General features: G+C 41.7%; 1 protein-coding gene across 3 annotated transcripts; it reads right to left on the reverse strand.

Annotated features, from left to right (window-relative positions):
- Positions 1-1,477: 1,477 nt before the first annotated feature.
- On the reverse strand, positions 1,478-19,738 carry serac1 (serine active site containing 1). Of its 3 annotated transcripts, XM_087806179.1 has the most exons (16): positions 19,311-19,738; positions 19,218-19,254; positions 16,568-16,710; positions 11,441-11,530; positions 9,728-9,859; positions 9,553-9,674; positions 9,364-9,492; positions 9,193-9,306; positions 3,927-4,089; positions 3,720-3,870; positions 3,527-3,656; positions 3,372-3,472; positions 3,211-3,308; positions 2,971-3,153; positions 2,766-2,909; positions 1,478-1,814 (listed from the first exon to the last, which is right to left on the reverse strand). In XM_087806179.1, the coding sequence occupies exons 1-16, from the start codon at positions 19,402-19,404 to the stop codon at positions 1,678-1,680; spliced, it is 1,968 nt and encodes a 655-aa protein (XP_087662305.1). In that variant the 5' UTR covers positions 19,405-19,738; the 3' UTR covers positions 1,478-1,677. The 3 variants fall into 3 exon arrangements, with proteins under 3 accessions (XP_087662305.1, XP_087662303.1, XP_087662304.1); XM_087806177.1 differs by having other exon boundaries at positions 2,971-3,308; XM_087806178.1 differs by lacking the exon at positions 19,218-19,254 and having other exon boundaries at positions 2,971-3,308.
- Positions 19,739-25,321: the final 5,583 nt, after the last annotated feature.

A 25,321-nucleotide genomic window follows, 5' to 3' on the forward strand; every position in this document is an offset into this window, starting at 1 on the left:
GTTGCATCATGGGAGGAGCGTTGATGCTCCATGTGTTCACTGATGACAGTGTTGCATCATGGGAGGAGCATTGATGCTCCATGTGTTCACTGATGACAGTGTTGCATCATGGGAGGAGCGTTGATGCTCCATGTGTTCACTGATGACAGTGTTGCATCATGGGAGGAGCATTGATGCTCCATGTGTTCACTGATGACAGTGTTGCATCATGGGAGGAGCATTGATGCTCCATGTGTTCACTGATGACAGTGTTGCATCATGGGAGGAGCATTGATGCTCCATGTGTTCCCTGATGACAGTGTTGCATCATGGGAGGAGCATTGATGCTCCATGTGTTCACTGATGACACTGTTGCATCATGGGAGGAGCATTGATGCTCCATGTGTTCCCTGATGACAGTGTTGCATCATGGGAGGAGCGTTGATGCTCCATGTGTTCACTGATGACACTGTTGCATCATGGGAGGAGCATTGATGCTCCATGTGTTCACTGATGACAGTGTTGCATCATGGGAGGAGCATTGATGCTCCATGTGTTCCCTGATGACAGTGTTGCATCATGGGAGGAGCATTGATGCTCCATGTGTTCACTGATGACACTGTTGCATCATGGGAGGAGCATTGATGCTCCATGTGTTCCCTGATGACAGTGTTGCATCATGGGAGGAGCATTGATGCTCCATGTGTTCACTGATGACACTGTTGCATCATGGGAGGAGCCTTGGTGCTCCATGTGTTCACGGATGACAGTGTTGCATCATGGGAGGAGCATTGGTGCTCCATGTGTTCACGGATGACAGTGTTGCATCATGGGAGGAGCATTGGTGCTCCATGTGTTCACTGATGACAGTGTTGCATCATGGGAGGAGCGTTGGTGCTCCATGTGTTCCCTGATGACACTGTTGCATCATGGGAGGAGCATTGGTGCTCCATGTGTTCCCTGATGACACTGTTGCATCATGGGAGGAGCGTTGATGCTCCATGTGTTCACGGATGACAGTGTTGCATCATGGGAGGAGCATTGATGCTCCATGTGTTCACTGATGACAGTGTTGCATCATGGGAGGAGCGTTGATGCTCCATGTGTTCTCTGATGACAGTGTTGCATCATGGGAAGAGCATTGATGCTCCATGTGTTCACTGATGACAGTGTTGCATCATGGGAGGAGCGTTGATGCTCCATGTGTTCACGGATGACAGTGTTGCATCATGGGAGGAGCGTTGATGCTCCATGTGTTCTCTGATGACAGTGTTGCATCATGGGAAGAGCATTGATGCTCCATGTGTTCACTGATGACAGTGTTGCATCATGGGAGGAGCGTTGATGCTCCATGTGTTCACGGATGACAGTGTTGCATCATGGGAGGAGCGTTGATGCTAAGAAAACCACGGATGTAAGTTCTCTTATGACGTTCACCCTCATGTATCTGAAGACAAAACACACACTAAAGCCTCCAACTTTTATTGTGTCGTACGAAGTGTGTACAGAAGAACACAACGAGTACATTTGTAATACTTCAGGTGTCGCGTCGGAGTATTTGTGGCACAAGAGAGGATCGATAAAAACACATAGAAACATGAGGAGGTAACACTGGTAACCATGGCGACCACTGAGGATCAAACGGTTCAGAGCAGGAAACTGACAAATAAAACGAATGAATAAACGATCTGGACTCGTTCAGTGTCTGATGAAGTTCTGCAGCGACTCCAGGATGAACTGGAGGCTTCGCTTGTAGAGGAAGGAGTTCTTCTTCTCCGGCTTGCAGATGCTCAGGTGGTCCACGTCCACCTCGATCAGCTCCCCGACGCCGACACCTGAGAGGCACAGGTGAGGAGGAGACACAGGTGAGGAGGACGCACAGGTGAGGAGGACGCACAGGTGAGGAGGACGCACAGGTGAGGAGGACGCACAGGTGAGGAGGAGGCACAGGTGAGGAGGACGCACAGGTGAGGAGGACGCACAGGTGAGGAGGAGACACAGGTGAGGAGGACGCACAGGTGAGGAGGACGCACAGGTGAGGAGGACGCACAGGTGAGGAGGACGCACAGGTGAGGAGGAGACACAGGTGAGGAGGACGCTCAGGTGAGGAGGAGACACAGGTGAGGAGGAGACACAGGTGAGGAGGAGACACAGGTGAGGAGGAGACACAGGTGAGGAGGACGCTCAGGTGAGGAGGACGCACAGGTGAGGAGGAAGCACAGGTGAGGAGGAAGCACAGGTGAGGAGGAGACGCAGGTGAGGAGGACGCACAGGTGAGGAGGAAGCACAGGTGAGGAGGAAGCACAGGTGAGGAGGAGACGCAGGTGAGGAGGACGAACAGGTGAGGAGGACGCACAGGTGTGGAGGAGGCACAGGTGAGGAGGACGTACAGGTGAGGAGGACGCACAGGTGAGGAGGACGCACAGGTGAGGAGGATGCGCAGGTGAGGAGGACGCACAGGTGAGGGGGAGACACAGGTGAGGAGGAGACACAGGTGAAGAGGACGCACAGGTGAGGAGGACGCACAGGTGAGGAGGAGACACAGGTGAGGAGGACGCACAGGTGAGGAGGAGACACAGGTGAGGAGGACGCACAGGTGAGGAGGACGCACAGGTGAGGAGGACGCACAGGTGAGGAGGACGCACAGGTGAGGAGGAGGCACAGGTGAGGAGGACGCGCAGGTGAGGAGGACGCGCAGGTGAGGAGGACGCGCAGGTGAGCAGGAGACACAGGTGAGGAGGACGCACAGGTGAGGAGGACGCACAGGTGAGACACGAAGGACTTACTGGCCGACTGCGGCGGGACGACCACGGCCTTGAGCATCGGACCGATGTTCGTGGGCAGAGTCTCGGCGAAGCTCAGCACCTGGATCTGCTGCTCTTTGGCGATCTTTAAGAAGCTCTCGTTCAGATCTCGAAGGGCTGGAGAATCTGAGGAACACGTGGACGTGAAGCTTCACTGACACACACACACACACACACACACACTGACCTTTACACAGTTCTCTGACCTCGATGGAGGGGAAGAGAAGGTAGCGCACGTTGACAGAATACTCGGCCATGAAGGTTCCGTGGTGAGGAACGCTGTAGAACAAGATGCCTTTGGTGTTCTTCAGCAGCTCCTGCATCTCAGGGTCGGCGGACGCGTCCTGCAGCATCCGCTTCACCAGCAAACCTGTGACGGATCCCGAACCATCAAGTCGACGAACGAGCGCCGCCGTGACCTCCGTACCTCCCATGCTGTGAGCCACCCACACCAGAGGTCGCTCCCCCACGCCCGCCACCTTCAGCTTCTTCAGCAGCTCCTGGCTCCTGAAGGCCAGAGACTTCCTGGTTTCGGAGGAGCAAGAGATGGTTTCGCTCGCAGCGGCCACTTCCGACGGTGAGTTCTACCTCTGGTTCTCCGCGGGACACTTGGCCGCCCAGTCGCTCAGGTGACTGTCGTACTCCACCGACAGCACCCTCAGGTCCGGACAGTCCGCCGCCAGCCACGACTGGACAGACCAGCGTCAACATCTGCCGCGTCCATCCGGACCTCCAGGACTCACCTTCGGCCAGCACTCTGCGTAATCGCGGTCCGGGTCCTTCTCGCCCGGGTCCCGGTCCCTCTGCCTCCAGGTCTTGAACGCGGCTCCCAGGACCCCGTGGACGAAGAGCACGTCCGCCCTGACGGGGCGCCTGTGACGGGCAAAGACCAGATCTTCAAACCGCCGCCATCTTGAAGGCGGAGGAGCGACTTACGCGCCGCGGGTCTGCGGGTGAAGCACGTAGACGCCGTCCGGGTACTTCTCGCCCACCGCCTCGCGGTCCAGGTTGGCCAGAGCTCGCGCCGCATGCGACGCCTGCATGACGTACGGCGACTGCATCATCTCCGCCAGCACCGACACCCACCCTGAGGACCACCAGAGCTGAGGACTCGCCAGACGCCGGCGTCTGCACCGGACTCACCGGCCTGCACGATGGCCTGGTGGAGCGTCTCGTTCAGGGCCAGGTTCCCTACGATGCGGGCGACGTTCCTCTGGATCTTCAGGGAGTCTCGGCGAAGTTGATAGACCCTCTGCAGCAGCTGAAGACCTCCGCTCGCCACGATGGGCTCGCAGTGGCTCTGGACCTGCAGGTCATGTGATCCCATTAGTGACGTCTTTTCTCAACTTCTCAGGCTGTGTCTCAAATCACACACTTGTGTACTTAAAGTTAGTATTTTTAGTGCGTAAGTGCGTCTCAAATTCTCTAAATGCAGTGCTCCATACACATTAGATTGTTACTAAAACACACACAAAACTGAGTATGGATCGATGGACACTTTCTACACTAAACGACTCCATCTTAGTGACGTTGTAAACGTCTTTTTCCAAACTTGCAAAATGTGCTGCCAGCAGGTGTCGCTAGTGTTCCTACAGCTGGTTGAAACCATCCTTAAATAGTAGTAGAAGAAGAAGCTGTCGCGTCATTTCCTGTTAGTGTGTAGCAGCAGAGTTTGATTTGAGACATACTATCTGTGGAGGATTAGTTACTAGTTAGTACGTACACTATCCTGATGATACTAACTTCTAGTGTACTAAGAGAAGTATGTTTGAGACATACTATCTGTGGAGGATTAGTTACTAGTTAGTACATACACTATCCTGATGCATACTAACTTCTAGTATACTAAGAGAAGTATGTTTGAGACATACTATCTGTGGAGGATTAGTTACTAGTTAGTACGTACACTATCCTGATGATACTAACTTCTAGTATACTAAGAGAAGTATGTTTGAGACATACTATCTGTGGAGGATTAGTTACTAGTTAGTACGTACACTATCCTGATGATACTAACTTCTAGTATACTAAGAGTAGTATGTTTGAGACATACTATCTGTGGAGGATTAGTTACTAGTTAGTACGTACACTATCCTGATGAGACTAACTTCTAGTATACTAAGAGAAGTATGTTTGAGACATACTATCTGTGGAGGATTAGTTACTAGTTAGTACGTACACTATCCTGATGCATACTAACTTCTAGTATACTAAGAGAAGTATGTTTGAGACATACTATCTGTGGAGGATTAGTTACTAGTTAGTACGTACACTATCCTGATGCATACTAACTTCTAGTATACTAAGAGAAGTATGTTTGAGACAAACTATCTGTGGAGGATTAGTTACTAGTTAGTACGTACACTATCCTGATGATACTAACTTCTAGTATACTAAGAGAAGTATGTTTGAGACATACTATCTGTGGAGGATTAGTTACTAGTTAGTACGTACACTATCCTGATGCATACTAACTTCTAGTATACTAAGAGAAGTATGTGATTTGAGACATACTATCTGTGCAGGATTAGTTACTAGTTAGTACGTACACTATCCTGATGATACTAACTTCTAGTATACTAAGAGAAGTATGTGATTTTAGACATACTATCTGTGGAGGATTAGTTACTAGTTAGTACGTACACTATCCTGATGATACTAACTTCTAGTATACTAAGAGAAGTATGTTTGAGACATACTATCTGTGGAGAATTAGTTACTAGTTAGTACATACACTATCCTGATGATACTAACTTCTAGTATACTAAGAGAAGTATGTTTGAGACATACTATCTGTGGAGGATTAGTTACTAGTTAGTACGTACACTATCCTGATGCATACTAACTTCTAGTATACTAAGAGAAGTATGTTTGAGACATACTATCTGTGGAGGATTAGTTACTAGTTAGTACGTACACTATCCTGATGATACTAACTTCTAGTATACTAAGAGAAGTATGTGATTTGAGACATACTATCTGTGGAGGATTAGTTACTAGTTAGTACGTACACTATCCTGATGCATACTAACTTCTAGTATACTAAGAGAAGTATGTTTGAGACAAACTATCTGTGGAGGATTAGTTATTAGTTAGTACGTACACTATCCTGATGCATACTAACTTCTAGTATACTAAGAGAAGTATGTGATTTGAGACATACTATCTGTGGAGGATTAGTTACTAGTTAGTATGTACACTATCCTGATGCATACTAACTTCTAGTATACTAAGAGAAGTATGTGATTTGAGACATACTATCTGTGGAGGATTAGTTACTAGTTAGTACGTACACTATCCTGATGATACTAACTTCTAGTATACTAAGAGAAGTATGTTTGAGACATACTATCTGTGGAGGATTAGTTACTAGTTAGTACGTACACTATCCTGATGCATACTAACTTCTAGTATACTAAGAGAAGTATGTTTGAGACATACTATCTGTGGAGGATTAGTTACTAGTTAGTACGTACACTATCCTGATGATACTAACTTCTAGTATACTAAGAGAAGTATGTTTGAGACATACTATCTGTGGAGAATTAGTTACTAGTTAGTACGTACACTATCCTGATGATACTAACTTCTAGTATACTAATAGAAGTATGTTTGAGACATACTATCTGTGGAGGATTAGTTACTAGTTAGTACGTACACTATCCTGATGATACTAACTTCTAGTATACTAAGAGAAGTATGTTTGAGACATACTATCTGTGGAGGATTAGTTACTAGTTAGTACGTACACTATCCTGATGATACTAACTTCTAGTATACTAAGAGAAGTATGTTTGAGACATACTATCTGTGGAGGATTAGTTACTAGTTAGTACGTACACTATCCTGATGATACTAACTTCTAGTATACTAAGAGAAGTATGTTTGAGACATACTATCTGTGGAGAATTAGTTACTAGTTAGTATGTACACTATCCTGATGATACTAACTTCTAGTATACTAGGAGAAGTATGTTTGAGACATACTATCTGTGGAGGATTAGTTACTAGTTAGTACGTACACTATCCTGATGCATACTAACTTCTAGTATACTAAGAGAAGTATGTTTGAGACATACTATCTGTGGAGGATTAGTTACTAGTTAGTACGTACACTATCCTGATGCATACTAACTTCTAGTATACTAAGAGAAGTATGTGATTTGAGACATACTATCTGTGGAGGATTAGTTACTAGTTAGTACGTACACTATCCTGATGCATACTAACTTCTAGTATACTAAGAGAAGTAAGTTTGAGACATACTATCTGTGGAGGATTAGTTACTAGTTAGTACGTACACTATCCTGATGCATACTAACTTCTAGTATACTAAGAGAAGTATGTTTGAGACATACTATCTGTGGAGGATTAGTTACTAGTTAGTACGTACACTATCCTGATGATACTAACTTCTAGTATACTAAGAGAAGTATGTTTGAGACGTACTATCTGTGGAGGATTAGTTACTAGTTAGTACGTACACTATCCTGATGATACTAACTTCTAGTATACTAAGATAAGTATGTGATTTGAGACATACTGTCTGTGGAGGATTAGTTACTAGTTAGTACGTACACTATCCTGATGCATACTAACTTCTAGTATACTAAGAGAAGTATGTGATTTGAGACATACTATCTGTGGAGGATTAGTTACTAGTTAGTACGTACACTATCCTGATGCATACTAACTTCTAGTATACTAAGAGAAGTATGTTTGAGACATACTATCTGTGGAGGATTAGTTACTAGTTAGTACGTACACTATCCTGATGATACTAACTTCTAGTATACTAAGAGAAGTATGTTTGAGACAAACTATCCGTGGAGGATTAGTTATTAGTTAGTATGTACACTATCCTGATGCATACTAACTTCTAGTATACTAAGAGAAGTATGTTTGAGACATACTATCTGTGGAGGATTAGTTACTAGTTAGTACGTACACTATCCTGATGCATACTAACTTCTAGTATACTAAGAGAAGTATGTGATTTGAGACATACTATCTGTGGAGGATTAGTTACTAGTTAGTACGTACACTATCCTGATGCATACTAACTTCTAGTATACTAAGAGAAGTATGTTTGAGACATACTATCTGTGGAGGATTAGTTACTAGTTAGTACGTACACTATCCTGATGATACTAACTTCTAGTATACTAAGAGAAGTATGTGATTTGAGACATACTATCTGTGGAGGATTAGTTACTAGTTAGTATGTACACTATCCTGATGATACTAACTTCTAGTATACTAAGAGAAGTATGTGATTTGAGACATACTATCTGTGGAGGATTAGTTACTAGTTAGTACGTACACTATCCTGATGATACTAACTTCTAGTATACTAAGAGAAGTATGTTTGAGACATACTATCTGTGGAGGATTAGTTACTAGTTAGTACGTACACTATCCTGATGATACTAACTTCTAGTATACTAAGAGAAGTATGTGATTTGAGACATACTATCTGTGGAGGATTAGTTACTAGTTAGTACGTACACTATCCTGATGATACTAACTTCTAGTATACTAAGAGAAGTATGTTTGAGACATACTATCTGTGGAGGATTAGTTACTAGTTAGTACGTACACTATCCTGATGCATACTAACTTCTAGTATACTAAGAGAAGTATGTTTGAGACATACTATCTGTGGTGGATTAGTTACTAGTTAGTACGTACACTATCCTGATGATACTAACTTCTAGTATACTAAGAGAAGTATGTTTGAGACATACTATCTGTGGAGGATTAGTTACTAGTTAGTACGTACACTATCCTGATGCATACTAACTTCTAGTATACTAAGAGAAGTATGTGATTTGAGACATACTATCTGTGGAGGATTAGTTACTAGTTAGTACGTACACTATCCTGATGATACTAACTTCTAGCATACTAAGAGAAGTATGTTTGAGACATACTATCTGTGGAGGATTAGTTACTAGTTAGTACGTACACTATCATGATGATACTAACTTCTAGTACACTAAGAGAAGTATGTTTGAGACATACTATCTGTGGAGGATTAGTTACTAGTTAGTACGTACACTATCCTGATGATACTAACTTCTAGTATACTAAGAGAAGTATGTTTGAGACATACTATCTGTGGAGGATTAGTTACTAGTTAGTACGTACACTATCCTGATGCATACTAACTTCTAGTATACTAAGAGAAGTATGTTTGAGACATACTATCTGTGGAGGATTAGTTACTAGTTAGTACGTACACTATCCTGATGATACTAACTTCTAGTATACTAAGAGAAGTATGTGATTTGAGACATACTATCTGTGGAGGATTAGTTACTAGTTAGTACGTACACTATCCTGATGATACTAACTTCTAGTATACTAAGAGAAGTATGTGATTCGAGACACAGCAACACTTACGTACCTTGGAGTGCTGCACCAGGGCCTGCAGACAGAAGGACTCCACCTTCTCATTAGGAACCGAGGTGAGGCTCTGAGCGTAGGGCAGCCCGTTCCCTCCGAAGCACCAGAGTCCACCCTAGTGTGCGGGACTCAGTTAAGAACCTCTGGTGACACGTCGTGTGGCGGCGTTTACCCGCTGAGCTGCCAGCGCCTGCGAGCTCTCCCGGAGCGCCAGGGACGTGAAGTACTGGACGCATCGGTCCACCTCGGACTGAGGGAGCGACGCCAGCAGCTGCCGCAGTTCGTCTTCCAAAGACCATCCCTGTCGAGACCGAGACCAGGTTAGTCACCGGATCGCAGAGTCGGGACTCGGGACACGTACGTCCTCCAGGAGCGGCAGAGCGGGAGGAGGCCTGAAGAACTTCAGGTGGACGTCAGGAGTCCTGGCCAGACCCACGGCCGTCCTCGGGTCGATGACCTGAGCCGCGGTCTGGTACTGGTAGTCTGACGGGATCGGATGTTAGCAGCAGATCTTCGGTGGATGGGCGCTCACGTACCACGCCAGTGTCGGTGGTCTGCCAGATCCTGCACCGCCTGGAGTCGGACCCTCTTGTCCTCGGACTTGGTTCTCTTGAGCAGGATCCAGAGAGCCACCTCGTGCGGGTCGGCGTCCATGTTGATGAGCCGCTCTGAGACCCGAGAAGAAGACGAGTCAGTCCATCGAACAAGTGTCTAACATTTACGATCAATATCTAGTGGAAAACAATAACTATAACTATAACTATAACTATAACAATAACCATAACTACAACTATAATAACTATAACCATAACCATAACCATAACTAACTATAACAATAACAATAACCATAACTATAACCATAACAATAACTTTAACAATAACAATAACAATAACAATAACTTTAACTACAACAATAACAATAACAATAACTATAACTATAACTATAACAATAACTATAACCATAACCATAACTAACTATAACTATAACAATAACTATAACTATAACTATAACAATAACTTTAACAATAACAATAACTTTAACTATAACTATAACAATAACAATAACTATAACCATAACTATAACCATAACTATAACCATAACTATAACCATAACTATAACCATAACTATAACCATAACTATAACCATAACTATAACCATAACTATAACCATAACAATAACAATAACAATAACAATAACAATAACAATAACTTTAACTACAACAATAACAATAACAATAACCATAACCATAACTATAACTATAACTATAACAATAACTTTAACTTTAACTATAACCATAACCATAACTATAACTATAACCATAACTAACAATAACAATAACAATAACCATAACTATAACCATAACTATAACTATAACTATAACTATAACAATAACTTTAACTATAACTATAACTATAACTATAACCATAACTTTAACTATAACTATAACTATAACTATAACCATAACTATAACTATAACTATAACAATAACTTTAACTATAACTATAACTATAACTATAACTATAACTATAACAATAACTTTAACTATAACTATAACTATAACTATAACTATAACTATAACCATAACCATAACCATAACTATAACTATAACAATAACAATAACTATAACTATAACTATAACCATAACTATAACAATAACTTTAACTATAACTATAATTGTAACTATAACAATAACAATAACTTTAACCATAACTATAACTATAACCATAACTATAACTATAACTATAACTATAACAATAACTTCAACCATAACCATAACCATAACCATAACAATAACTTTAACTATAACTATAACTATAACTGTAACTGTAACTATAACAATAACTTTAACCATAACTATAACTATAACCATAACTATAACAATAACTATAACTATAAGAATAACTTTAACCATAACTATAACCATAACTATAACTTTAACTATAACCATAACTATAACCATAACTTTAACTATAACCATAACTATAACTATAACTATAACAATAACTTTAACTATAACCATAACCATAACTTTAACTATAACTTTAACTATAACTCGGATACAAACCTTCTCTCACTAGTTCAGCAGCTGATGATGAAAATGTCAGATTGAGGATCGACACAAAAACAGGTCATAAGATCTTCTCACGTATTTAGTGTGAAGATGACATTCAAGTCGTATTAAATATGAGCTTTTAGTGTTTCTGTTCAACATGTTCTTCCATTTAAATGACTGAACCGATCACTGTACCGTCTAAAGATGACAGCAACAGTCTGGAGGAGAGTTCCAGAAAGCGCCGAGCTGCTTTATGAAGTTCCCTCCGGACCTTCTGCGTGGCCCCTGAACAGAAGGAAGACAAACATCTACAGACGTTAGAGCCACTGACTCGTCAGAGAGAAGGTCGAACAGGAAGGAGAGAAGGCCGAACAGGAAGGAGAGAAGGTCGAACAGGAAGGAGAGAAGGTCGAACAGGAAGGAGAGAAGGTCGAACAGGAAGGAGAGAAGGTCGAACAGGAAGGAGAGAAGGTCGAACAGGAAGGAGAGAAGGTCGAACAGGAAGGAGAGAAGGTCGAACAGGAAGGAGAGAAGGTCGAACAGGAAGGAGAGAAGGTCGAACAGGAAGGAGAGAAGGTCGAACAGGAAGGAGAGAAGGTCGAACAGGAAGGAGAGAAGGTCGAACAGGAAGGAGAGAAGGTCGAACAGGAAGGAGAGAAGGCCGAACAGGAAGGAGAGAAGGCCGAACAGGAAGGAGAGAAGGCCGAACAGGAAGGAGAGAAGGTCGAACAGGAAGGAGAGAAGGTCGAACAGGAAGGAGAGAAGGTCGAACAGGAAGGAGAGACGGTCGAACAGGAAGGAGAGAAGGCCGAACAGGAAGGAGAGAATGCCGAACAGGAAGGAGAGAAGGCCGAACAGGAAGGAGAGAAGGCCGAACAGGAAGGAGAGAAGGCCGAACAGGAAGGAGAGAAGGTCGAACAGGAAGGAGAGAAGGTCGAACAGGAAGGAGAGAAGGTCGAACAGGAAGGAGAGAAGGTCGACAGGAAGGAGAGAAGGTCGAACAGGAAGGAGAGAAGGTCGAACAGGAAGGAGAGAAGGTCGAACAGGAAGGAGAGAAGGTCGACAGGAAGGAGAGAAGGTCGACAGGAAGGAGAGAAGGTCGAACAGGAAGGAGAGAATGTCGAACAGGAAGGAGAGAAGGTCGAACAGGAAGGAGAGAAGGTCGAACAGGAAGGAGAGAAGGCCGAACAGGAAGGAGAGAAGGTCGAACAGGAAGGAGAGAAGGCCGAACAGGAAGGAGAGAAGGCCGAACAGGAAGGAGAGAAGGTCGAACAGGAAGGAGAGAAGGCCGAACAGGAAGGAGAGAAGGCCGAACAGGAAGGAGAGAAGGCCGAACAGGAAGGAGAAAGAAGACAGGAAATGACGAGTCGAGGAATGACTGAGCGACTTGTCTGTTTGTGTAGATACTGGATGTTTGTGTAGATACTGTCTGTTTGTGTAGATATTGGATGTTTGTGTAGATACTGTCTGTTTGTGTAGATACTGGATGTTTGTGTAGATACTGGATGTTTGTGTAGATACTGTCTGTTTGTGTAGATATTGGATGTTTGTGTAGATACTGTCTGTTTGTGTAGACACTGGATGTTTGTGTAGACACTGGATGTTTGTGTAGACACTGGATGTTTGTGTAGATACTGGATATTTGTGTAGATATTGGATGTTTGTGTAGATACTGTCTGTTTGTGTAGATACTGGATGTTTGTGTAGATACTGGATGTTTGTGTAGATACTGTCTGTTTGTGTAGATATTGGATGTTTGTGTAGATACTGTCTGTTTGTGTAGACACTGGATGTTTGTGTAGACACTGGATGTTTGTGTAGACACTGGATGTTTGTGTAGACACTGGATGTTTGTGTAGATACTGGATATTTGTGTAGATACTGGATGTTTGTGTAGACACTGGATGTTTGTGTAGACACTGGATGTTTGTGTAGATACTGGATATTTGTGTAGATACTGGATGTTTGTGTAGATACTGGATGTTTGTGTAGATACTGGATGTTTGTGTAGATACTGTCTGTTTGTGTAGACACTGGATGTTTGTGTAGACACTGGATGTTTGTGTAGACACTGGATGTTTGTGTAGACACTGGATGTTTGTGTAGATACTGGATGTTTGTGTAGATACTGTCTGTTTGTGTAGATATTGGATGTTTGTGTAGATACTGTCTGTTTGTGTAGATACTGGATGTTTGTGTAGATACTGGATGTTTGTGTAGATACTGTCTGTTTGTGTAGATATTGGATGTTTGTGTAGATACTGTCTGTTTGTGTAGACACTGGATGTTTGTGTAGACACTGGATGTTTGTGTAGACACTGGATGTTTGTGTAGATACTGGATATTTGTGTAGACACTGGATGTTTGTGTAGACACTGGATGTTTGTGTAGACACTGGATGTTTGTGTAGATACTGGATATTTGTGTAGATACTGGATGTTTGTGTAGATACTGGATGTTTGTGTAGATACTGGATGTTTGTGTAGATACTGTCTGTTTGTGTAGACACTGGATGTTTGTGTAGACACTGGATGTTTGTGTAGACACTGGATGTTTGTGTAGACACTGGATGTTTGTGTAGATACTGGATATTTGTGTAGATACTGGATGTTTGTGTAGACACTGGATGTTTGTGTAGACACTGGATGTTTGTGTAGATACTGGATGTTTGTGTAGACACTGGATGTTTGTGTAGATACTGGATATTTGTGTAGATACTGGATGTTTGTGTAGACACTGGATGTTTGTGTAGACACTGGATGTTTGTGTAGATACTGGATATTTGTGTAGATACTGGATGTTTGTGTAGATACTGGATGTTTGTGTAGATACTGGATGTTTGTGTAGATACTGTCTGTTTGTGTAGACACTGGATGTTTGTGTAGACACTGGATGTTTGTGTAGACACTGGATGTTTGTGTAGACACTGGATGTTTGTGTAGACACTGGATATTTGTGTAGATACTGGATGTTTGTGTAGACACTGGATGTTTGTGTAGACACTGGATGTTTGTGTAGACACTGGATGTTTGTGTAGATACTGGACGTTTGTGTAGATACTGTCTGTTTGTGTAGATACTGTCTGTTTGTGTAGATACTGGATGTTTGTGTAGATGCTGGATGTTTGTGTAGACGCTGGATGTTTGTGTAGATACTGGATGTTTGTGTAGATGCTGGATGTTTGTGTAGACGCTGGATGTTTGTGTAGACACTGGATGTTTGTGTAGACACTGGATGTTTGTGTAGATATTGTCTGTTTGTGTAGATACTGGATGTTTGTGTAGATACTGGATGTTTGTGTAGATACTGGATGTTTGGGTAGATGCTGGTTGTTTGTGTAGATACTGGATGTTTGTGTAGACGCTGGATGTTTGTGTAGATGCTGGTTGTTTGTGTAGATACTGGATGTTTGTGTAGATGCTGGATGTTTGTGTAGACGCTGGATGTTTGTGTAGATGCTGGATGTTTGTGTAGATACTGGATGTTTGTGTAGATACCGTCTGTTTGTGTAGATACTGGATGTTTGTGTAGATACTGTCTGTTTGTGTAGATACTGGATGTTTGTGTAGATGCTGGTTGTTTGTGTAGATACTGGATGTTTGTGTAGATACTGGATGTTTGTGTAGATGCTGGTTGTTTGTGTAGATACTGGATGTTTGTGTAGATACTGTCTGTTTGTGTAGATACTGGATGTTTGTGTAGATGCTGGTTGTTTGTGTAGATACTGGATGTTTGTGTAGATACTGGATGTTTGTGTAGATACTGGATGTTTGTGTAGATACTGGATATTTGTGTAGATACTGGATGTTTGTGTAGATACTGGATGTTTGTGTAGATACTGGATGTTTATGTAGATACCGTCTGTTTGTGTAGATACTGTCTGTTTGTGTAGATACTGGATGTTTGTGTAGATACTCTCTGTTTGTGTAGATACTGGATGTTTGTGTAGATACTGGATGTTTGTGTAGATACTGGATGTTTGTGTAGATACTGGATGTTTATGTAGATACTGCATGTTTGTGTAGATACTGTCTGTTTGTGTAGATACTGGATGTTTGTGTAGATACTGGATGTTTGTGTAGATACTGGATATTTGTGTAGATACTGGATGTTTGTGTAGATACTGTCTGTTTGTGTAGATACTGGATGTTTGTGTAGATGCTGGATGTTTGTGTAGACGCTGGATGTTTGTGTAGACACTGGATGTTTGTGTAGACACTGGATGTTTGTGTAGATATTGTCTGTTTGTGTAGATACTGGATGTTTGTGTAGATACTGGATGTTTGTGTAGATACTGGATGTTTGGGTAGATGCTGGTTGTTTGTGTAGATACTGGATGTTTGTGTAGACGCTGGATGTTTGTGTAGATGCTGGTTGTTTGTGTAGATACTGGATGTTTGTGTAGATACTGGATGTTTGTGTAGATGCTGGATGTTTGTGTAGACGCTGGATGTTTGTGTAGATACTGGATGTTTGTGTAGATACCGTCTGTTTGTGTAGATACTGGATGTTTGTGTAGATACTGTCTGTTTGTGTAGATACTGGATGTTTGTGTAGATGCTGGTTGTTTGTGTAGATACTGGATGTTTTTGTAGATACTGGATGTTTGTGTAGATACTGGATGTTTGTGTAGATACTGGATGTTTGTGTAGATACTGGATGTTTGTGTAGATACTGGATATTTGTGTAGATACTGGATGTTTGTGTAGATACCGTCTGTTTGTGTAGATACTGGATGTTTGTGTAGATACTGTCTGTTTGTGTAGATACTGGATGTTTGTGTAGATGCTGGTTGTTTGTGTAGATACTGGATGTTTTTGTAGATACTGGATGTTTGTGTAGATACTGGATGTTTGTGTAGATACTGGATGTTTGTGTAGATACTGGATATTTGTGTAGATACTGGATGTTTGTGTAGACACTGGATGTTTGTGTAGATACTGGATGTTTATGTAGATACCGTCTGTTTGTGTAGATACTGTCTGTTTGTGTAGATACTGGATGTTTGTGTAGATACTCTCTGTTTGTGTAGATACTCTCTGTTTGTGTAGATACTGGATGTTTGTGTAGATACTGGATGTTTGTGTAGATACTGGATGTTTGTGTAGATACTGTCTGTTTGTGTAGATACTGGATGTTTGTGTAGATACTGGATGTTTATGTAGATACTGCATGTTTGTGTAGATACTGGATGTTTGTGTAGATACTGTCTGTTTGTGTAGATACTGTCTTTCGCATTTTAATAGCCTTTTAGTCAGAAAAGTGAGGCTTTTGTTGACACAGTAACTCCAGAGCAGTAACTCCACAAACACAATGACGCACCTGCTGTGTTGAGTTCACCGTCATGGCAGGGATTGTCCTTCAGATAGATGTAGGATCTGTGTTTCTCCTGCAGGATCACACTGGTGTCCACCGTCATCGCCTTCCCCAGAGCAGAGACCTCGTAGGTGACGAAGAGAAACCCCCTGTGGAGCAACATGATTCTTTCAAACTCAACATTCAGTGGTTAAAGATCAACTCACCCCAGAACAACAGCACGTGTTAAAGATCAACTCACCCCAGAACAACAGCACTTGTTAAAGATCAACTCACCCCAGAACAACAGCACTTGATAAAGATCAACTCACCCCAGAACAATAGCACTTGTTAAAGATCAACTCACCCCAGAACAACAGCACGTGTTAAAGATCAACTCACCCCAGAACAACAGCACTTGTTAAAGATCAACTCACCCCAGAACAACAGCACTTGATAAAGATCAACTCACCCCAGAACAACAGCACTTGTTAAAGATCAACTCACCCCAGAACAACAGCACGTGTTAAAGATCAACTCACCCCAGAACAACAGCACGTGTTAAAGATCAACTCACCCCAGAACAACAGCACTTGTTAAAGATCAACTCACCCCAGAACAACAGCACTTGTTAAAGATCAACTCACCCCAGAACAACATCACTTGTTAAAGATCAACTCACCCCAGAACAACAGCACTTGTTAAAGATCAACTCACCCCAGAACAACAGCACTTGATAAAGATCAACTCACCCCAGAACAACAGCACTTGATAAAGATCAACTCACCCCAGAACAACAGCACTTGTTAAAGATCAACTCACCCCAGAACAACAGCACGTGTTAAAGATCAACTCACCCCAGAACAACAGCACGTGTTAAAGAACAACTCACCCCAGAACAACAGCACGTGTTAAAGATCAACTCACCCCAGAACAACAGCACTTGTTAAAGATCAACTCACCCCAGAACAACAGCACTTGTTAAAGATCAACTCACCCCAGAACAACAGCACGTGTTAAAGATCAACTCACCCCAGAACAACAGCACTTGATAAAGATCAACTCACCCCAGAACAACAGCACTTGTTAAAGATCAACTCACCCCAGAACAACAGCACTTGTTAAAGATCAACTCACCCCAGAACAACAACACTTGTTAAAGATCAACTCACCCCAGAACAACAGCACTTGTTAAAGATCAACTCACCCCAGAACAACAGCACGTGTTAAAGATCAACTCACCCCAGAACAACAGCACTTGTTAAAGATCAACTCACCCCAGAACAACAGCACTTGATAAAGATCAACTCACCCCAGAACAACAGCACTTGTTAAAGATCAACTCACCCCAGAACAACAGCACTTGTTAAAGATCAACTCACCCCAGAACAACAGCACTTGATAAAGATCAACTCACCCCAGAACAACAGCACTTGATAAAGATCAACTCACCCCAGAACAACAGCACTTGTTAAAGATCAACTCACCCCAGAACAACAGCACTTGTTAAAGATCAACTCACCCCAGAACAACAGCACTTGTTAAAGATCAACTCACCCCAGAACAACAGCACTTGTTAAAGATCAACTCACCCCAGAACAACATCACTTGATAAAGATCAACTCACCCCAGAACAACAGCACTTGTTAAAGATCAACTCACCCCAGAACAACATCACTTGATAAAGATCAACTCACCCCAGAACAACAGCACTCGTTAAAGATCAACTCACCCCAGAACAACAGCACTTGTTAAAGATCAACTCACCCCAGAACAACAGCACGTGTTAAAGATCAACTCACCCCAGAACAACAGCACTTGATAAAGATCAACTCACCCCAGAACAACAGCACTTGTTAAAGATCAACTCACCCCAGAACAACAGCACTTGTTAAAGATCAACTCACCCCAGAACAACAGCACTTGATAAAGATCAACTCACCCCAGAACAACAGCACTTGATAAAGATCAACTCACCCCAGAACAACAGCACTTGTTAAAGATCAACTCACCCCAGAACAACAGCACTTGTTAAAGATCAACTCACCCCAGAACAACAGCACTTGTTAAAGATCAACTCACCCCAGAACAACAGCACTTGTTAAAGATCAACTCACCCCAGAACAACAGCACTTGATAAAGATCAACTCACCCCAGAACAACAGCACTTGTTAAAGATCAACTCACCCCAGAACAACAGCACTTGATAAAGATCAACTCACCCCAGAACAACAGCACTTGATAAAGATCAACTCACCCCAGAACAACAGCATGTGTTAAAGATCAACTCACCCCAGAACAACAGCACTTGATAAAGATCAACTCACCCCAGAACAACAGCACTTGTTAAAGATCAACTCACCCCAGAACAACAGCACTTGTTAAAGATCAACTCACCCCAGAACAACAGCACTTGTTAAAGATCAACTCACCCCAGAACAATAGCACTTGTTAAAGATCAACTCACCCCAGAACAACAGCACTTGTTAAAGATCAACTCACCCCAGAACAACAGCACTTGTTAAAGATCAACTCACCCCAGAACAACAGCACTTGTTAAAGATCAACTCACCCCAGAACAACAGCACTTGTTAAAGATCAACTCACCCCAGAACAACAGCACTTGTTAGAGATCAACTCACCCCAGAACAACAGCACTTGATAAAGATCAACTCACCCCAGAACAACAGCACTCGTCACTTTGGCCACTTTCCCTGCGGATGAACTCGGTGTTACATCAGCTTTTGTTCGTGTTTTAAAAGCTACTCACGAAAGTTCCTCCACGTTAGAACCTTCCTGGCCGCGTTTGCTCTGGCGGTGCTGAGCCGCTGACAGCGGATCATCCTCAGGACAGACACGGACATCCTTCAGCGATCGATCCACAGCCGCCATGAATCACATTGTTATTGTTGCAGCAACAGAGCTAACAGCCGTTAGCTTAGCAAGGAGCTACTAGCAACAGAGCTAACAGTCGTTAGCTTAGCAAGGAGCTACTAGCAACAGAGCTAACAGCCGTTAGCTTAGCAAGGAGCTACTAGCGAAGCCACTAATACTAAACTATAACTGTAGTTTCGTAACGCATTATTAAGACGCAAAAATATAAATAATAATCATTAAAAAAAAAGCTCAAATGACGAGGATTTGTTGTGTTTAAACACCGGCAAAAAAAAGTTTCCGAGGTTGTTCCACATAAACAAACCGTCGCTCAATGACTACGTCACGAGAGCGACGCGTCACGAGATGAACCTGAACTCTCGCCTGATAATTATTATTATTATATTTAATTGTATTTCATGTTTGTATTTATATTGTGTAGATACTGGATGTTTGTGTAGATACTGGATGTTTGTGTAGATGCTGGATGTTTGTGTAGATGCTGGATGTTTGTGTAGATACTGGATGTTTGTGTAGATACTGGATGTTTGTGTAGATACTGGATGTTTGTGTAGATGCTGGATGTTTGTGTAGATGCTGGATGTTTGTGTAGATGCTGGATGTTTGTGTAGATACTGTCTGTTTGTGTAGATGCTGGATGTTTGTGTAGATACTGTCTGTTTGTGTAGATACTGGATGTTTGTGTAGATACTGTCTGTTTGTGTAGATACTGGATGTTTGTGTAGATACTGGATGTTTGTGTAGATGCTGGATGTTTGTGTAGATGCTGGATGTTTGTGTAGATGCTGGATGTTTGTAGATACTGGATGTTTGTGTAGATACTGGATGTTTGTGTAGATACTGGATGTTTGTGTAGATACTGGATGTTTGTGTAGATACTGGATGTCTGTGTAGATGCTGGATGTTTGTGTAGATACTGGATGTTTGTGTAGATACTGGATGTCTGTGTAGATGCTGGATGTTTGTAGATACTGGATGTTTGTGTAGATACTGGATGTTTGTGTAGATACTGGATGTTTGTGTAGATGCTGGATGTTTGTGTAGATACTGGATGTTTGTGTAGATACTGGATGTTTGTGTAGATGCTGGATGTTTGTGTAGATGCTGGATGTTTGTGTAGATACTGGATGTTTGTGTAGATACTGGATGTTTGTGTAGATACTGGATGTTTGTGTAGATGCTGGATGTTTGTGTAGATACTGTCTGTTTGTGTAGATACTGTCTGTTTGTGTAGATACTCTCTGTTTGTGTAGATACTCTCTGTTTGTGTAGATACTGGATGTTTGTGTAGATACTGTCTGTTTGTGTAGATACTGGATGTTTGTGTAGATACTGTCTGTTTGTGTAGATACTGGATGTTTGTGTAGATACTGGATGTTTGTGTAGATGCTGGATGTTTGTGTAGATACTGGATGTTTGTGTAGATACTGGATGTTTGTGTAGATGCTGGATGTTTGTGTAGATGCTGGATGTTTGTGTAGATGCTGGATGTTTGTGTAGATGCTGGATGTTTGTGTAGATACTGGATGTTTGTGTAGATGCTGGATGTTTGTGTAGATGCTGGATGTTTGTGTAGATACTGGATGTTTGTATAGATGCTGGATGTTTGTGTAGATACTGGATGTTTTTGTAGATACTGGATGTTTGTGTAGACACTGGATGTTTGTGTAGATACTGGATGTTTGTGTAGATACTGGATGTTTGTGTAGATGCTGGATGTTTGTGTAGATACTGGATGTTTGTGTAGATACTGGATGTTTGTGTAGATGCTGGATGTTTGTGTAGATGCTGGATGTTTGTGTAGATACTGTCTGTTTGTGTAGATGCTGGATATTTGTGTAGATACTGGATGTTTGTGTAGATACTGTCTGTTTGTGTAGATACTGTCTGTTTGTGTAGATACTGTCTGTTTGTGTAGATGCTGGATGTTTGTGTAGATGCTGGATGTTTGTGTAGATACTGGATGTTTGTGTAGATACTGTCTGTTTGTGTAGATACTGTTTGTTTGTGTAGATACTGTCTGTTCGTGTAGATACTGGATGTTTGTGTAGATACTGTCTGTTTGTGTAGATACTGGATGTTTGTGTAGATACTGGATGTTTGTGTAGATACTGGATGTTTGTGTAGATGCTGGATGTTTGTGTAGATGCTGGATGTTTGTGTAGATGCTGGATGTTTGTGTAGATACTGGATGTTTGTGTAGATACTGGATGTTTGTGTAGATACTGTATGTTTGTGTAGATACTGGATGTTTGTGTAGATGCTGGATGTTTGTGTAGATGCTGGATGTTTGTGTAGATACTGGATGTTTGTGTAGATGCTGGATGTTTGTGTAGATGCTGGATGTTTGTGTAGATGCTGGATGTTTGTGTAGATGCTGGATGTTTGTGTAGATGCTGGATGTTTGTGTAGATACTGGATGTTTGTGTAGATACTGGATGTTTGTGTACATACTGGATGTTTGTGTAGATGCTGGATGTTTGTGTAGATACTGGATGTTTGTGTAGATACTGGATGTTTGTGTAGATGCTGGATGTTTGTGTAGATGCTGGATGTTTGTGTAGATGCTGGATGTTTGTGTAGATACTGGATGTTTGTGTAGATACTGTCTGTTTGTGTAGATACTGTATGTTTGTGTAGATACTGTCTGTTTGTGTAGATACTGTCTGTTTGCGTAGATACTGGATGTTTGTGTAGATACTGTCTGTTTGTGTAGATACTGGATGTTTGTGTAGATACTGGATGTTTGTGTAGATACTGGATGTTTGAGTAGATACTGGATGTTTGTGTAGATGCTGGATGTTTGTGTAGATGCTGGATGTTTGTGTAGATACTGGATGTTTGTGTAGATGCTGGATGTTTGTGTAGATACTGGATGTTTGTGTAGATGCTGGATGTTTGTGTAGATGCTGGATGTTTGTGTAGAAACTGTCTGTTTGTGTAGATGCTGGATGTTTGTGTAGATGCTGGATGTTTGTGTAGATGCTGGATGTTTGTGTAGATACTGGATGTTTGTGTAGATGCTGTCTGTTTGTGTAGATACTGGATGTTTGTGTAGATGCTGAATGTTTGTGTAGATGCTGGATGTTTGTGTAGATACTGGATGTTTGTGTAGATACTGGATGTTTGTGTAGATGCTGTCTGTTTGTGTAGATACTGGATGTTTGTGTAGATACTGAATGTTTGTGTAGATACTGGATGTTTGTGTAGATGCTGGATGTTTGTGTAGATACTGGATGTTTGTGTAGATACTGGATGTTTGTGTAGATGCTGGATGTTTGTGTAGATACTGGATGTTTGTGTAGATGCTGGATGTTTGTGTAGATGCTGGATGTTTGTGTAGATGCTGGATGTTTGTGTAGATGCTGGATGTTTGTGTAGATGCTGGATGTTTGTGTAGATACTGGATGTTTGTGTAGATGCTGGATGTTTGTGTAGATGCTGGATGTTTGTCTAGATACTGGATGTTTGTGTAGATACTGGATGTTTGTGTAGATACTGGATGTTTGTGTAGATGCTGGATGTTTGTGTAGATGCTGGATGTTTGTGTAGATACTGGATGTTTGTGTAGATACTGGATGTTTGTGTAGATGCTGGATGTTTGTGTAGATACTGGATGTTTGTGTAGATGCTGGATGTTTGTGTAGATGCTGGATGTTTGTGTAGATACTGGATGTTTGTGTAGATACTGGATGTTTGTGTAGATGCTGGATGTTTGTGTAGATGCTGGATGTTTGTGTAGATACTGGATGTTTGTGTAGATGCTGGATGTTTGTGTAGATACTGGATATTTGTGTAGATACTGGATATTTGTGTAGATACTAGATGTTTGTGTAGATACTGGATGTTTGTGTAGATACTGGATGTTTGTGTAAATACTGGATATTTGTGTAGATACTGGATATTTGTGTAGATACTGGATGTTTGTGTAGATACTGGATGTTTGTGTAGATACTGGATGTTTGTGTAGATGCTGGATGTTTGTGTAGATGCTGGATGTTTGTGTAGATACTGGATGTTTGTGTAGATGCTGGATGTTTGTGTAGATACTGGATGTTTGTGTAGATACTGGATGTTTGTGTAGATGCTGGATGTTTGTGTAGATGCTGGATGTTTGTGTAGATACTGGATGTTTGTGTAGATACTGGATGTTTGTGTAGATACTGTCTGTTTGTGTAGATACTGTCTGTTTTTGTAGATACTGGATGTTTGTGTAGATACTGGATGTTTGTGTAGATGCTGGATGTTTGTGTAGATACTGTCTGTTTGTGTAGATACTGTCTGTTTGTGTAGATACTCTCTGTTTGTGTAGATACTCTCTGTTTGTGTAGATACTGGATGTTTGTGTAGATACTGGATGTTTGTGTAGATACTGTCTGTTTGTGTAGATACTGTCTGTTTGCGTAGATACTGTCTGTTTGTGTAGATACTGGATATTTGTGTAGATACTGTCTGTTTGTGTAGATACTGGATGTTTGTGTAAATACTGTCTGTTTGTGTAGATACTGTCTGTTTGTGTAAATACTGTCTGTTTGTGTAGATACTGGATGTTTGTGTAGATACTGTCTGTTTGCGTAGATACTGTCTGTTTGTGTAGATACTGTCTGTTTGTGTAGATACTGGATGTTTGTGTAGATACTGTCTGTTTGTGTAGATACTGTCTGTTTGTGTAGATACTGGATATTTGTGTAGATACTGTCTGTTTGTGTAGATACTGGATGTTTGTGTAAATACTGTCTGTTTGTGTAGATACTGTCTGTTTGTGTAGATACTGTCTGTTTGTGTAGATACTGGATGTTTGTGTAGACACTGTCTGTTTGTGTAGATACTGTCTGTTTGTGTAGATACTGGATGTTTGTGTAGATACTGGATGTTTGTGTAGACACTGTCTGTTTGTGTAGATACTGTCTGTTTGTGTAGATACTGGATGTTTGTGTAGATGCTGGATGTTTGTGTAGATACTGGATGTTTGTGTAGATACTGTCTGTTTGTGTAGATACTGTCTGTTTGTGTAGATACTGGATGTTTGTGTAGATACTGTCTGTTTGTGTAGATACTGGATGTTTGTGTAGATACTGGATGTTTGTGTAGATACTGTCTGTTTGTGTAGATACTGGATGTTTGTGTAGATACTGGATGTTTGTGTAGATACTGTCTGTTTGTGTAGATACGGTCTGTTTGTGTAGATACTGGATGTTTGTGTAGATACTGTTTGTTTGTGTAGATACTGTCTGTTCGTGTAGATACTGGATGTTTGTGTAGATACTGTCTGTTTGTGTAGATACTGGATGTTTGTGTAGATACTGGATGTTTGTGTAGATACTGGATGTTTGTGTAGATGCTGGATGTTTGTGTAGATGCTGGATGTTTGTGTAGATGCTGGATGTTTGTGTAGATACTGGATGTTTGTGTAGATACTGGATGTTTGTGTAGATACTGTATGTTTGTGTAGATACTGGATGTTTGTGTAGATGCTGGATGTTTGTGTAGATGCTGGATGTTTGTGTAGATACTGGATGTTTGTGTAGATGCTGGATGTTTGTGTAGATGCTGGATGTTTGTGTAGATGCTGGATGTTTGTGTAGATGCTGGATGTTTGTGTAGATGCTGGATGTTTGTGTAGATACTGGATGTTTGTGTAGATACTGGATGTTTGTGTAGATGCTGGATGTTTGTGTAGATGCTGGATGTTTGTGTAGATGCTGGATGTTTGTGTAGATGCTGGATGTTTGTGTAGATACTGGATGTTTGTGTAGATGCTGGATGTTTGTGTAGATGCTGGATGTTTGTGTAGATACTGGATGTTTGTATAGATACTGGATGTTTGTGTAGATACTGGATGTTTTTGTAGATACTGGATGTTTGTGTAGAGACTGGATGTTTGTG

This window comes from Callionymus lyra, chromosome 13 (assembly GCF_982586985.1).
Source record: "Callionymus lyra chromosome 13, fCalLyr1.hap1.1, whole genome shotgun sequence".
Taxonomy (NCBI): Eukaryota; Metazoa; Chordata; class Actinopteri; order Syngnathiformes; family Callionymidae; genus Callionymus; species Callionymus lyra.